Below are 15,625 nucleotides of genomic sequence, written 5' to 3' on the forward strand. Positions count from 1 at the left end.
TGTGAAGATGATAGACTTTTCAAATATATTTATCTGAAATAATCAGACTAATGTTGTTTCATAAAACACAGACTTTTATCAAATATTGCACTCTTTAGTTTACAGCAACAGTTTTTAAACAATGCACTGTGTTGCATTCTGCAACACTTCACGAAATATTACGTATTTTTGAATTCAAAATACAAACAATCTACTACAAAATTTTACAAATATTGCATATTTCTAAATTAAAAAATTAACTTTCACTTACATAATTTCTTTATATTTTAGAACACATTATTAATTATTAATAATTTACAATAATTTTTAATTAGATTATAATGCATGTTTTTAATGGGGTCGTATTACTTTTGTGGTCCACTAGCTTGGTGTTTTATAAAGATTTTATCCAATAATTTCCTTCCCAAATCTAAACTCATATATAAAGTTAAATTTCAAGGACCAAATTTCATATTCTAAATATCAAATCTTGTTACTTTTATATTATTTTCAAACTAAAATCATATCTAGCTTTTGGGAGACTACGATCCACAGGATGATGAGAAATTGAAGCAACATAAATAAGAATGTGAATGGATTCTCTTTAAAAGAGAGGTAAATATATGGTAGAAGGTATCTTTGAATTTCTTGCTGAGACACCCAAGGCATAAGTGTTTTTCTTCGGGTGTGTATCATTTCTAGCATGGAGGTTGAAGATTTGTTCACTATTATGAATAATATATTTTATAATAATATTTTAACTTTATCAAATAAAAAATTAAAATATAATTCTTGAAAACGTCATTTTTTTTTTCAAATAAAAATATCTAATTTTTTGATTTTGGTAAATAATCGAAGAGTAAACTAATTCAAGACCCATGCAGTTTATGTTTTAATTTTTTTTTAAATGATGTCATTCTTCATATTTTATTTTTAATCCAATATTAAGTCACTTTTCATCTCGGTTAGATTTTTAAATCGAAGTTAGTTTGTAGCTTTCAGTTATATTTATCTAAAAGAATACACACAGAACTCTAACGAAGAATCCAAAACAACGAGAGTCTTAAACACATATTATTCTCCAACTCATAAAAAAGCAAGAAAATACGAAGATGATATGTGTTTAGTACTCCAGTTCGATCCTTAATAGAATGAAAAATCGAAATCATTTCTTTCATTTCTTCTTCATATATATAATACATCAAACATCACTTACGAAGATAATATGTTCTTGTTGTTGTTGTTATTGTTGTTGTTGTTCAGACCCTAAACTCCGGAGGTTTATTCTTGTTATTGTTGTTGTTTAAACTGGGATTGAATGTTATATTTGTTGTTTTGTTGAGATAAGTACGTTATATGTTTATTGTTGATGTTGAAGTTGATGTAGTTTTGTTGAGAGATTGTTATTTTTGAGTTGTTGTTTAATATTGTTGTTGATTTGATTGAGATTAAAATTTAATATTGTCGTGAGTTATTGATGTTGTTATTGTCGTTCTTGTTTAGTTATTCTTATTGAGTTTGAGAATGAGATTGAGATGTTTAGTTGTTATACTAAGCAAAGTTTTGAAAGTTAGATGTTGTTGTTTAGTTATTCTTATTATTGAGTTTGATATTGAGATTGAGATTATATTTTTGTGATTCTTTGTGTAGCATTCTTCTTGTTCCATCGAACATGTCAATAGGACATTAGAGTGACGGAAAATACAGTTGAGTTTATATATCTAATGTTGATTGTTTGTTTTACTAACCCTTTTTTGAACATATAACCTATTAAAATAATTTTGAAAATAATAGTATGAAAAATTATGTTGTATTTCAAAAATATATTACACTAATTAATGTCTTTCGAGCATTTTGTAACTCATCATTCATCTCACGTTCTTTATTGATTAAAATCTCTCTCATTGCTTTAGTTTTCGTTCAACTTTCTTTTATACTTGTTCATTTTGAAAAACATCAAATTTTATGTCTTGAAGAATTAATTAGTGGAGGAGGAAGTGTTGAATGAAGAACTTAATACATTGAATGAGATTGGAACCATTAAAGAACGAGAGATAAGTAATGAGTTACAAGATGCTCGAAAATCATTGATTAGTGTAAGTTGTTCTTCAAATATAACATAATTGTTCATATAACTATTTTGTAAACGAATTTGAAAATGTATATGTTCTGTTAGGGTTTGGTGAAATAAGAAATCCATATTAGATATAATAAACTCAATTAAGTTCTAGCCGTCGGTTAAATGATAAACCGAGGGAAAAGATATTTTTACCATTTAAAAATACCAAAATATCATCACTGGGGATAGAACGCGTGACATTTACATATTTACTGTTGGTGGATCTAAAATCGAGAGGTAAAGTGGTTCACTTTAAATGACATTCTTCGTTACCTTGCATTTGAAATCGAGGTAACAACTCAAATCCAACTAAGGTTAAACATATTTTTTGTAGTAGTGATACGTAGGTCTTAAATAATGGTTATGGGTCGAATTCCTTTTTAGTAATTGTTCATTATCCAAGTCATCATATTCCTTGGTCCTAGGATTTTGCTAATTGTCCTATGTTAACTCTCTATTGCTTTGAACAAAACTAGATTTGGAGTTTCGGAGCCAAAGTTATGGCCAAAACGATTTCGACCTAAAAACATGAATAACGGCTCCCACGCTGAGCGTGCCCCCTAGGTTGAACACGGTTGGGACGGGAAGAATGCATAATTTTCTTTCTTTTTCATTGTTGGAGGCCTTTGGGATGCCGATTTCGATTCCTTAAAAACCCGAATGGTCATAAAATTACCACCTATGCAATGCCCTAATTATATCAAGTTAATTCACAATTTTAACACAACTACAACATTAAATAATTAATTTAAGGTTATGCCTAAAACCTTCGAATTTCAACAATGGTGGAAAAGCATCAAGAATCAAAACAGAAAAATCAATCCTGAATAGTGCACGAAATTCATCAATAATTAAATAAAATTCTCATCACACATCACATATAATCAGAATTCATCCATATCATACACACTATTGGAGGTTAAGGACTCCTCTACCCTATCCCTCATGGATAAGCCCTTATTGAAGGTTATTCTCCCCCTTACCTTATAATTCCATCAAAAGAAAGCAATCTCTATGATCTCCTCTCCTAAAGCTCTAGTTGTCCTCTTGTTCTTCTCCTTGCACTAGATCTTTTTCTCTTCTTGCCTCTTTTCACTTTTTGTACGTACTGATAAAAATAATTCCTCTTAACTCTCATTTTAAAATAAAAATGTAATTTCCTCATTAGGATATTCCTACCTTACCCTCACATTTTTCCTTGATTCTCATCTTGTCCTCAATATCTCTACGAACTCTTATTTTCTCTTTATCTTATTATTTTATTTAAAGAATATTACTGGAGCATTATTCTAATTAGTAAAATAATTCTAAATAAAATCTAACAATTTCTAATTACTCTCTACACTCTCCCATCACTGTCACACACCCTCATCACACTTATTTATCTATTCACACATAATAATTAAATAAAATACATATAAATCACAAAGAATTCACAAATAACTTATCTAAAATAGTTTAATAAAAACTGGGGTGTTATAACTCTCCCTACTTAAATAATTTCACACTCAACAATTGCTTAAGCGCATTGGAAGACTCATTTGCATGATGACCAATAACATCACACCTGTAGCATTGGACCAAAGTAGGATATCCTCCCCCACTTGGCTTCAATCCCGATTCTACAGACAAACAGTTAGAAAAACAAACAAACACCGACAGTATTTCACATACATGTCGCATACTAGGGGGCAAATATCATGCAAAACTTGGTCGGACTGACCGACCTGCTATTATACCACTAATGTAACACCATATTTCTCCAACACATAATTATAATTCAATCACAAAATTTTCACAACATTCACATATAGGATGTTACACATCTTAAAACACACGCCTGTTGATCATGTAACACTTAATTTAATTAAACATGCAACACCTGTCATCACATGCTCACCTTCACTTAGAGTATCATCGCAATGAAAATACCCAATTAAAACACACAAATTTAAATCTCATAATAAATTTCATATCATAATTAAAAAACATCGACTTGTAAGTCTTCTCCAAATGTTTATCACACCAAAACAAAAATACGAGAGTATTCTCAAAAATGTCAAACTAAAACAAAGTAAACGCTCTCTAGTGTTACATATCAGAGCCTAACCAAAGATAAATTAACGAAATTAAAAGAAATAGCTCCATGAACGAGGCTTCACTCACATCAGTGACTCTATTCTTGAGTATCTACATGATGCCCGTGTAAATGTGATATTCAAACAGAAGGGATGAGAAATCGCATTCAATAATAACAGGCATATACTGCAAGGTAGGATATCAACACATAGCATAATCTACACAATCTCAAATCACAATATATCAATTACAATCTCACACCCAACACACTAATCAATCACCACTTAACAAATATACATATAACTCGTTATACAATGCAACTCGACTATGCAACTCTATGCATATGCATATTGTACCATATCGTCAAAAAGTTCCTTAGCGAACTAGGTTCACCCTACTCGAACCACGAATCTACCCTGCTCGGATTCGGGACAAGTCACCAATCTTCCTTGCTCGGATTGCAACTTGCCTCTTTCATCAACAACAACGACATCATAAATGCATGCAAAACACGTTAATGCAACAAAAATATAATGTTTAAAGTCCCCTTCCGACAATAAACTAAGCATGCATTGATCCAAAACTAATAGTCCTCCCTACTCGAACTATTATTCACCAATTACATCAACAACATCGACATTATCCTCAACATTATAACATAACAACATCGTAATCATCATTAACATCATATGCAACAACATCATAATTATTCATCGGCATCATACACAACAACATCATAATCATCATCGACATCATAACAACATCATTAACTATCATGCTCACACAATAAAACATACTTATCGCAACTTATAACATCATAAATATTTAATATTTACATTGTTAACCAATTATAATTAATATTCTCAAACATCATAACATTATTACATGATAACTCAAATACTGATATTAATCAATAGTTTTATTTGTTAGTTGTCTAACACTTTGAACAATACTCGATTTAGACTTTCTGAGTCAATGTTATGGCCAAAATGATTTCGAACGAGAAACATGAACAACGACTCCTATGTTACGCGTGCTCCCATTGGGCTGAGTGCGGTCGTAACAGACAGAATGTAGATTTTTTTTGCATTTTTCATCAATAGAGGCCTTCCAGACTTTTGATTTTGGTTCTATAAAAACCTGAACACTTAGAAAGTTACAACTTATGCAATGCTCTAATTATCTCAAGTTAATTCACAATTTTAACACAATTAAAACATCAAATTATAAATTTAAGGTCATGCTTAAAACCTTCGAAATTGCAACAATGATGGAAAACACATTAAGTATCAAAACCGAAAAATCAGTCATGAATAGTGCATAAAATTCATCAACAATTACAGAAAATTCTCATCACACATGCATATATAATCATAATTCATCCATATGATATACACTATTGAAGGTTGAGGACTCATCTACCCTACCCATCATGCATAAGCCCTTATTGAAAGTTATTCTCCCCCATTACCTTGTGATTACAGCAAAAGCAAACAATCTCTATGGTCTCCTCTCTGAAAGCTCTAGTTCTCCTCTTTTTCTTCTTTATGCCCTAACTCTTTCCCTCTTCTTACCTCTTTGCCTCTTTTCACTTTTTGTACGTACTGATAAAACTCTTTTCTCTTTACTCTCTTTTTAAAACAAAAACATAATTCCCTCCTTAGGATATTCCTACCTTACCCTCATATTTTTTCCTTAATTCTCATCTTATCCTCAATATCTCTAGAAACTTCTATTTTTCCTTTATCTCATTATTTTATTTAAATAATAAAACTGAAGCATTATTTTAATTAGTAAAATAATTCTAAATAAAATCTAACAACTTCTAATTACTCTCTACACTCTCCCCTCACGGCTACACACTCTCATCACACTTATTTATCTATTCATACATATTAATTACATAAAAGACATATAAATCACAAGAAACTCACAAATAACTGATCTAAAATAATTTAATAAAAATTGAGGTGTTACATTGGATATCGAACTCATATCCTAAACATTTTACTATATTATTAATTAGGACTCTAAAAGCATCAATGTTTTAAGAATATCTAAGCTATCTTCTTAACTAAATGGGTTGAAGATGAAAGATCTATGGACTCATAATAAAAATATCATTATACACTTAAGTTTTCTGCTTACATCATTTATACTATGACTCAAAAATTGCAACCAATTTTTGTTACTTCTGTTGAAAGACTATTGGTAGTGGAGAGAAAATTTGAAGGGTGAATATACAACCTAAAGAAGCAGATTCATGAGTTGTTCTTTATGGATCAAGATTATGATTCTAATGATTATTAAAATTCAATATGTGAAAGTCACCTCTTACTAGTGTTCACTTTTTTAATTTGGCTAGATTGTCATAACCCTCTTCCAGCTAAGTATCCTACAACATTGAGATACATTATTTCTGATAAGTTTAATATCGCTAAAATTGGTGACATGTGGAATCAAATTTATAATGTGGACATGATGATGCAACGACGCAACCATATTTGTTGAATTATACATCCGAAATTACGCTATATTATTTGAAATTGAGGTACAAATAATTCAATGAATGAATAATCAACTAGTTAATTTCTCAACTAACAAAAATTAGAATAGAATATTAAAAGACAATATTGATGATAATTGTTACACGCAGCACAAGAATTTGGTGCATGCATGGGGCCTATATGGATGGATACTAAAGAGGAAGAGTCTAAATAAAAGTTGTGCCCACTCATGAACATGTGTAGTAAGTAAGAAGAAGTTGGGTTGCATAGATAGACTTTGATTCTTTAATTTGCATCAAGCTTCTTTTATTTGATTTAATATCTCTTGTCTCTGTAGCATCTGCTTGTTCTTGTGACTACTATAATCATCATAGTCAGAAAAAGAAAGGCAATGCACTAAGACACTGCCTCGTAAATTATAACACCACCCACCTTCCCTATCCTACTGACAATTCCATAAATAATATTCGTGCGGTACCAATTTTCAGACAATGTTTTGTGAACATGTAGTATAAATTTTCTAGGTCTTTTCGAGGTGAATCACTAGACACTACTAGTCCCAACAATTATTAGTTTTATTTTATATATTTCATATTAAGTTGAGTTGTATTTAAATGTTCAATTTAACTTTTATCAGAATCTACTAGACACATTTGATTATTGTGTTTACAAGTTTGATTCCATAAGGACTTAGTACTTTTTTCTTAGTGTTATATTACATCAAACACTAGATATAGTTTAATGTTTAAATAATGGAATTTTTGAAAAAAGTGAAAGATCTAATTTTTTTTTTCTTACTTTAACATAACTAACTCACAAGTTCGGAAAAGTCGAAGAAATAACATATACTTGATCATTGCAAGAAAGAGATATATTTTGAGGTCTAAATTGAAAATTAAATTGAGGTATTTCACGTTAAAAAATTTTTACACGAAATGAAAAAGAAAATTTTAATTTTAATTTTAATTTTGCTCATACATATCTTAGATATGATAGTGAACGCAAAGTTACGTAATTTTTGTAACAAAAGAATTGTTTAATGGTTGATTTTAATTGTAAAAATAAGTTTAGTCGCATTATAATAGAAAAAGATTCGTTGATTGAAAAAAAATTGTGTGTGGACTAGTAAACGTCCGTTTAAGAAACTACTTGGTCGCACACTAGAGAAAATTGAATTTGATTGATTTTGATTGTATTTATGTGAAAGACAAGTGTTCGATTGCAAGACTACCAATATGTGAAGAGGGTCCACAACATGCTGAGTTAGAGAATGTGGCTGCACAGGAGGGAATAAAAGTTGTTAGTGATCCGGAAATTGTGGAAGCAAGACGTGGCCGGAGGGAATAAAAGTTGTTAGTGATCCGGAAATTGTGGAAGCAAGACGTGGCCAGAGGATCAAATATCCTAACACTAGGTTGACAGGGTATAAAACTAACTAGTGGAATTGAGTAAGGTGTGATTGATTTTAGTGAGTCTCTTTTCTGTACCCACTGGTTGGGAATTCTGTTATGAGAAGCTTCCATTACTTCTTTTTGTTATTACAGTCACCATTATATCACTAGCTCTCTTAGTACTGTACTAGGAGTGATTTTAATCTTGATATATCAATAACACAGTGATTATTTTGTCCCTATTTTATTAAGTCATTACAACTGGTGCTCTCATTGAACCCATGGCCGACGGAACACGCTTCAAAACCATTGAAAACCAGATTGCTCAACTAACGGAGACGGTCACCGTTCAGTTTCAACATCAGCTGCGTCAACTTACCGACACGGTAACGTCACACAGCACCTTCATCTCAGACACGGCCGCCTCGTTGGTACGCATGGAATCTCTTCTCACATCGTTGGACCAAAAGTCCATCACCCATGGGCCTTCTCAAGTTCGGGAGCAACCGTTTCATGTTCGGAACGTTCGACTTGAGTTTCCTTGATTTGATGGCACTGATGCGCTAGCATGGATTTTTAAGGCTGATCAATTTTTTGATTATTACAACACACCAGATCCTGAGAGACTCACCATAGCAGCGGTTCACCTTGACCAGACGGTGGTGCCATGGTTTCAGATGGTGCAACGTAATTTTCCGTTCCGATCTTGGCAGGAGTTCACGAAGGCCATAGAATTGGAGTTTGGACCTTCAGTGTTTGAGAGGCCCAGATCTGCTTTATTCAAGCTTACTCAATCCGGATCTGTGGGTGAATACTACTTGACCTTTACTGCGTTGGCGAATTGGGTCACGGGTTTGAATTCTGAGGCGGTGCTGGACTGTTTCATCAGTGGACTTCAACCAGAGCTACAATGAGAGGTAATATCACAATCACCAACTTCTTTAATGCAAGTTGTATCCATTGCCAGATTATTTGAGACCAAATTTCAACCCATCAAGCCCACACCACAAACTTCAATTACCAAAATACCTGGCCCATTTACTCCAGGCCCAAACCGCAACATCAGTTCACAAGGCTCCACCTCTAACACTCCTATTCGCAACACACCCCCCATTCTCCCTAACCCATATCGTACATCAACCAACAACCGTGTCGTCAAAAATATCAGTCCGGCCGAGATGCAGCTCCGCCGTGAAAAAGGCTTGTGCTACTACTGTGATGAGAAATTCTCATTCCGTCACCGCTGTCCTAACAAACATTTATACTTGTTACAACTCGACGATCCCAACCCAGATGAACCCGACCCATTAACTGATCCTGATTCCAATCTCTCCACCAACCCATCAAACATCGAACCCGAATTACACCTCTCCTTGAATGCTCTCAATGGATCCGCCAAGGTTGGCACACTTAGATTCACCGGCACGGTGGGTGGAGTTCCCTTACAAATTTTGGTCGACGGCGGTAGCTTCGATAATTTTTTCCAACCTCGATTGGCTCGTTTCTTGCAGTTACCAATTGAACCAGCACCTGGCTTTAATGTTTTAGTTGGCAATGGTCAATCTATTATGGCGGAGGGGCAAATTCCGCAACTCACCATAGAAGTTCAAGGTCAAGTCATGGTGATTCCTGTTTTCCTTCTTCCCTTTTCTGGTGCTGACCTTATTCTGGGTTCTTCTTGGCTTGCTACGTTGGGTCCTCACGTAGCAGATTACTCCACGCTTAGCTTGAAGTTTTTTCTAAATGGTAAATTCATTACCTTGTTAGGAGTAACTAATCCTCTTCCGGTTCCAGCACAATTACATCATATTAGGAGGCTTCACCACACCAATTCTATTTCTGAGATTTTTACTATGCATATGTTTTATTTGGAGACTTCATCTGAACCTGTGTTAGAACTCCCTCCTGACTTGCCCCCTGATTTGGTTCAATTGCTGCATCATTATCATATGATATTCCAGAACCCCACTGCATTACCTCCTCCACGATCTCAAGATCACTCTATCTCTCTGGTGGATGAATCAACTGTGGTCAAGGTGCGGCCTTATCGTTACCCGCATAGTCAGAAAGAACAAATTGAGAAGATGGTTGAGGAAATGTTGAACCAAGGCATTATGCAACCTAGCACAAGTCCCTTCTCCTCTCCTATTATCCTTGTCAAGAAGAAGGATGGCACATGGAGATTTTGTACCGATTATCGTGCTTTGAACTTGGTAACTGTCAAAGACAGTTTTTCCTTACCCACAGTTGATGAACTTTTGGATGAACTATATGGTGCCAAGTATTTTTCCAAACTAGACCTTCGCTCCGGGTATCATCAGATTTTAATGAACCCAGCTGATCGCCATAAAACCGCATTCCGCACTCATCAGGGTCATTACGAGTGGCTTGTTATGCCCTTCGGTTTGTCTAATGCTCCCGCATCCTTCCAATGTTTGATGAACGAGGTCTTTCAATTTGCTCTTAGAAAATTTGTCTTAGTTTTCTTCGACGACATTTTGATTTATAGCCCTACTTGGATGAGCCATCTTGATCATCTAGAAAGAGTACTCCACACACTCCAACAACATGTGTTGTTTGTTAAGCTCTCCAAATGCTCCTTTGGCATGCTAGAGGTTGATTACTTGGGCCACACCGTGTCGGGTAATGGAGTGTCAATGGACAAAGGCAAGGTTCAAGCGGTTTTGGACTGGCCTCCACCCAAGAATTTGAAGCAACTAAGGGGTTTTCTGGGCCTTACTTGATATTATCGGCGATTTATAAAATCATACTCTACTATTTCTCTACCTCTCGCTAACCTCTTGAAGAGAGATGCCTTTCATTGGGATGAAGCTGTAGGTTCTGCTTTTGATCAATTGAAGCAAGCTGTTGTTACCGCTCCAGTTTTAGCCTTACCAGACTTTACTCAACCTTTTGTATTGGAAACTGACGCATCAAGTACGGGTGTGGGAGATGTGTTAAGTCAACAGGGCCATCCCATAACTTATTTTCTAAGAAATTGGGTCCTACTGCACAAAGACAGTCCGCTTATGTGAGGGAGTTTCGAGCAATCACCGAAGCTTTGGCCAAATTTCGTCACTATCTTTTGGGTCATAAATTTATCATTCGGACCGATCAAAAGAGTCTCAATGCACTCTTAGAATAGACTTTACAGACACCGGAACAACAGGCATGGCTTCATAAATTTATTGTTTTTGACTTCACCATTGAGTACAAACCCGGGAAGAATAATATAGCGGCTGACGCTTTATCTCGGATCTGTTTGATAGCTTGGTCTGAACCTCGCACCCAATTTTTAACTGATCTTCGTTGTGCCTTACAACTAGATCCTCATCTGAGTGTTGTGATACAACAATTCCTAGATCACTCTAATTTGGACCCAAACTACTGTGTCAGAGAAGGGTTATTATATTGGCAGAATCGTTTGGTTATTCCTGCCTCCAGTTCATTAATTCAACACATATTAGAGGAATTTCATTCTTCCCTGGTTGGCGGTCACTCTGGCATTACACGTACCATAGCTCGCATTGCATCTCAATTTGTTTGGCCTAAGATGCGTCAAGCTATCAAGACATTCGTCCAAAACTGTGTGGTGTGCAAACAAGCTAAAACTCCCACATCTCTTCCCGCAGGACTACTGAGCCCTCTTCCAATTCCATCACAAGTATGGGACGATATTGCTATGGATTTCATCACCGGTTTGCCACCATCTCAAGGGTTCACTGTGATCATGGTTGTTGTGGACAGACTTACAAAATATGCGCATTTTTTTCCTCTCAAATCTGATTATGATAGCAAGAAAGTGGCAGAAGTTTTTATGAACAACGTGGTTAAACTTCATGGCATGCCCCTTTCCATTGTGTCGGATCGTGACAATGTTTTTACAAGCAACTTTTGGAAGCACCTATTCAAAATACATGGCACTACTCTTGTGATGAGTTCGGCGTATCACCCTCAGTCCGATGGGCAGTCTGAAGCACTTAACAAATGCCTTGAGATGTATTTGCGTTGCTTGACCTTCAATACGCCGAATCAGTGGTCCAAAGCCCTCTCTTGGGCAGAATTATGGTACAATACATCATACCATGTCAGTGCTGCTATGACGCCTTTTAAGGCTCTTTATGGGCGCGACCCTCCAACGTTAATTTGTGCTAGAGGCAGTTCTGAAGATCCGCCAGATTTACAAGCTCAATTGACTCAGAGGGAAGAATTACTTGTGCAACTTCAAGCCAATCTGCACAAGGCACATCAAACCATGAAGTTGCAGGAGGACAAGAAGCGAAGAAGATTGGGGACTTAGTTCTTGTGAAATTACAACCATACCGGCAAACTTCTGTGGCTCTTCGCAAGCACCAGAAATTGGGACTGCGTTACTTTGGTCCATTTGTCATCACATCACGAATTGGCGCAGTCGCATACCGTTTAGAACTTCCGGCAACAGCAAAAATCCATCTGGTATTCCATGTTTCCCAACTTAAGGCATTTCAGGGTCCAAACACTCCTCCCTACATGCCATTACCTTTAACAACTTCTGAACTGGGACCTATTATGCAACCTGCTGCTGTGTTCGATACACGAATCATTCTCAAAGGATCCACATCTGTTCCATAAGTCCTCGTCGGTTGGATGGGCTTGGATAACGCTGATGCAACTTTGGAGGACAAAGCTGACATGGAGTTCAATTACCCCAATTTCAACCTTGAGGACAAGGTCGTCTTCGATGGGGGAGGTATTGCAAGACTACAAATATGTGAAGAGGGTCCACAACATGCCGAGTCAGAGAATGTGGCTGCACAGGAGGGAATAAAAGTTGTTAGTGATCCGGAAATTGTGGAAGCAAGACGTGGCCAGAGGATCAAATATCCTAACACTAGGTTGACAGGGTATAAAACTAACTAGTGGAATTGAGTAAGGTGTGATTGATTTTAGTGAGTCTCTTTTCTCTCTTTCTGTAACCACTGGTTGGGAATTCTGTTATGAGAAGCTTCCATTACTTATTTTTGTTATTACAGTCACCATTATATCACTAGCTCTCTTAGTACTGTACTAGGAGTGATTTTCATCTTGATATATCAATAACACAGTGATTATTTTGTCCCTATTTTATTAAGTCATTACATTGAACTTGAACGAGACATACGTCTCACGTTCATTTACTCGAGGATAAAATGGTGTGCACCTAACTATTCTCTTTTTAATCTGGTTTGATTTATAAAAAAAGTTTAAATATTATTATTAGTATGCGAAAAATGAATTCTCGAACTATAACTAGGAGTACGCCTCGAGTTCGATTATTCAGAAAATAAAAAGATGTACACTTGATTATTCCTTTTTCATTTGATTCTAACTTCAAATTTTAAAACGTCATTATTATTATATTTTTTATGGAAGATGAACTCTTGAACTAAAATCAGAAGTACGCCTCGTGCTCGCTTATTCGGGGATGTGTATTTATGAAAGTTGAAAGTGTTTTAAAACAAAGTGAAAATAGGTTTAAAAGTGAAAAAAAACTTTTTTATTTTTATATTTCGCGACGGTTCTGAACAGGGTGACGATCGTCACCCTGGTGATGGTTGAAACTGTCATGAGAAAGTATTAATGATGGTTGTTATTGCGCTGATGGTCTAGACCGTCATGCGTTCAAGTTTGGCAGACGGTTGTCACGCATGCGCTGACATCCGTCAATGCGTCCAAGATGCATTTTCTGCGTGTTTCACGAAACAAGGCCTAACTCTCACTCTCTCTAACACTTTATTCATTCATACAACAATATACAATGATATTTTACACGAATATGAATTATAAACTACTCTTAAACTAATAATAAACATTAAAAACTACTTTACATGAATATTATAAAATATACAATATTTACAACATGAGTATGAACTTGCACCATTCAAACATGCATATCACATTAAATTTTAAATGATAGTGAAAGAGATACTTACAAACTCCAAATTTGCAAGTGTATGAAGAGGAGTTGTTGTTGATGAAGGTGAAAGTTGTGTTGGATATGGAGAGGTTGTTGTTGTTATTATGAGGGAGATGATGAATAGTATGGTCGTGTTGTGTTTGTGTTTGTGTGATTTTGTTTTTGTGTTCTTTTTTCTAGTTATTGTGGATGAGTTTGAGCTCTCTAAACTTTACTTTTGCAAGTTTCCAACCTCTCTTTAAGACTTACACTAGTAAGAATATATAGTAGAGATGTAGGGTTTCATTTTTTTTAGGGTTTTCTTGTGTTTCAATGTGAGAAAGTGAAAACAAGTTATGTAGCAAATAATAGTTCTATAAATTGCCTAATTGACAAAGAAAGCTTCATGCAAATGGTGATAAGCCAAAAAATGACAAAGGAAATGGTAAGTGGAAGTTTGTTAGAAGTGGAAAATATGGAAAAGTGGGGGAATACTGACTTTTTTTGACTTTTTTGAATAAAAATAAGTAATACTAGAAATTAGAAATTAGTAAATAAAATATTTTTGTATTTTTTTAATTTCATAAAATGGGGAATATAGATTAAATGTCCAAAAAATGATTTTAAAAAATGCATTAAAAATGAAATAAATCATAAAGTTCATTTTTAAAAATCTTAAGAGTCCAAAGTGAATAAAATTCTCAAATTATCTCGTCACTTATTTTTCTAAGATAAACACGTAAAAAAACTAAGCCCTAGAAGAAAAACTAGACTCTGACAAAATTAGAGTGTCATAGCTGCCCCCCAACTTAAATTTTTTTAACTTAGAGGTCATGAATGACGAGAGTATTCATATAATCTTTGTGAAAGATAATTAAGTATGAAGGATCCAAATTTTGTCATTCGGTGAGCGAAAAAGAAAAGGAAAGATATGAATCTTGAAATATCGCCTTCAATGAGGGATGATCGTCTCCAACATGAGGGTTGGTGCCTAAATTGACAAAGTTAAAATGAGAGACTCCCTGGGGATTAGCGGAGAAAGATTTGTGGAGATGGTCCATTTGGGAAGGATTTTATGAGGAACTCACTAGGGAGAACACTTCATGAGGACACTTTATGAAGAGTCCTACTCGGAGAAAACTCACTTGGGGAGTTGTGACTGGACCTGCTAGGGAAGAGTTTAAATAAAGAATTGCCCTTAGTTGAAAATGTTTTTTGTTCGGCCGCAGTGTTGAAGGTTTCTCCTGATTGAGTGGGAAAGACTAACTAGGGATATAGATTGAGAGTTTGTATTTTAACAGAAAAACTGGTATTTAGATTTTGCTGGGAAGAAAATGGTTAGATGATTGACGTCAATGATGATTGAACTTTTGAGAATTTTTAAAAGATTAGTATGCCAATGGCAGTTGGGCTTTGAGGTGTCAGAGGAGCATTGGACTCTTAAGATGCCAGATGAGCACTAAACATTAAAAAAAAAGGAGTTTCGGACGAGAACCGAACTCTGAAATGTCAGACGACCATTGGGAATTAAAAAATAAATAAATGAGTTCCAGATGAGCACCGCACTATGAAATGCCAAACGAACACTGGGCATCGAAAACTAAATAATTGTGTTTCGGACGAGCACCAGACTCTG

The 15,625-nt window shown here is 35.1% G+C and overlaps 1 protein-coding gene across 1 annotated transcript in view; it reads left to right on the forward strand.

The window, feature by feature from the left end:
* Nucleotides 1-8,031, forward strand: part of LOC127136488 (uncharacterized) — a 56,887-nt gene extending 48,856 nt beyond the window's left edge. The window contains exon 3 of the mRNA XM_051063037.1: nt 7,892-8,031. Coding sequence (XP_050918994.1) covers nt 7,892-8,031 — 140 coding nt within the window. The remainder of the gene's footprint in view (nt 1-7,891) is intronic.
* The last annotated feature ends 7,594 nt before the right edge of the window (nt 8,032-15,625 follow it).

The sequence above is a fragment of the Lathyrus oleraceus genome, chromosome 4 (assembly GCF_024323335.1).
Source record: "Lathyrus oleraceus cultivar Zhongwan6 chromosome 4, CAAS_Psat_ZW6_1.0, whole genome shotgun sequence".
NCBI lineage: Eukaryota > Viridiplantae > Streptophyta > Magnoliopsida > Fabales > Fabaceae > Lathyrus > Lathyrus oleraceus.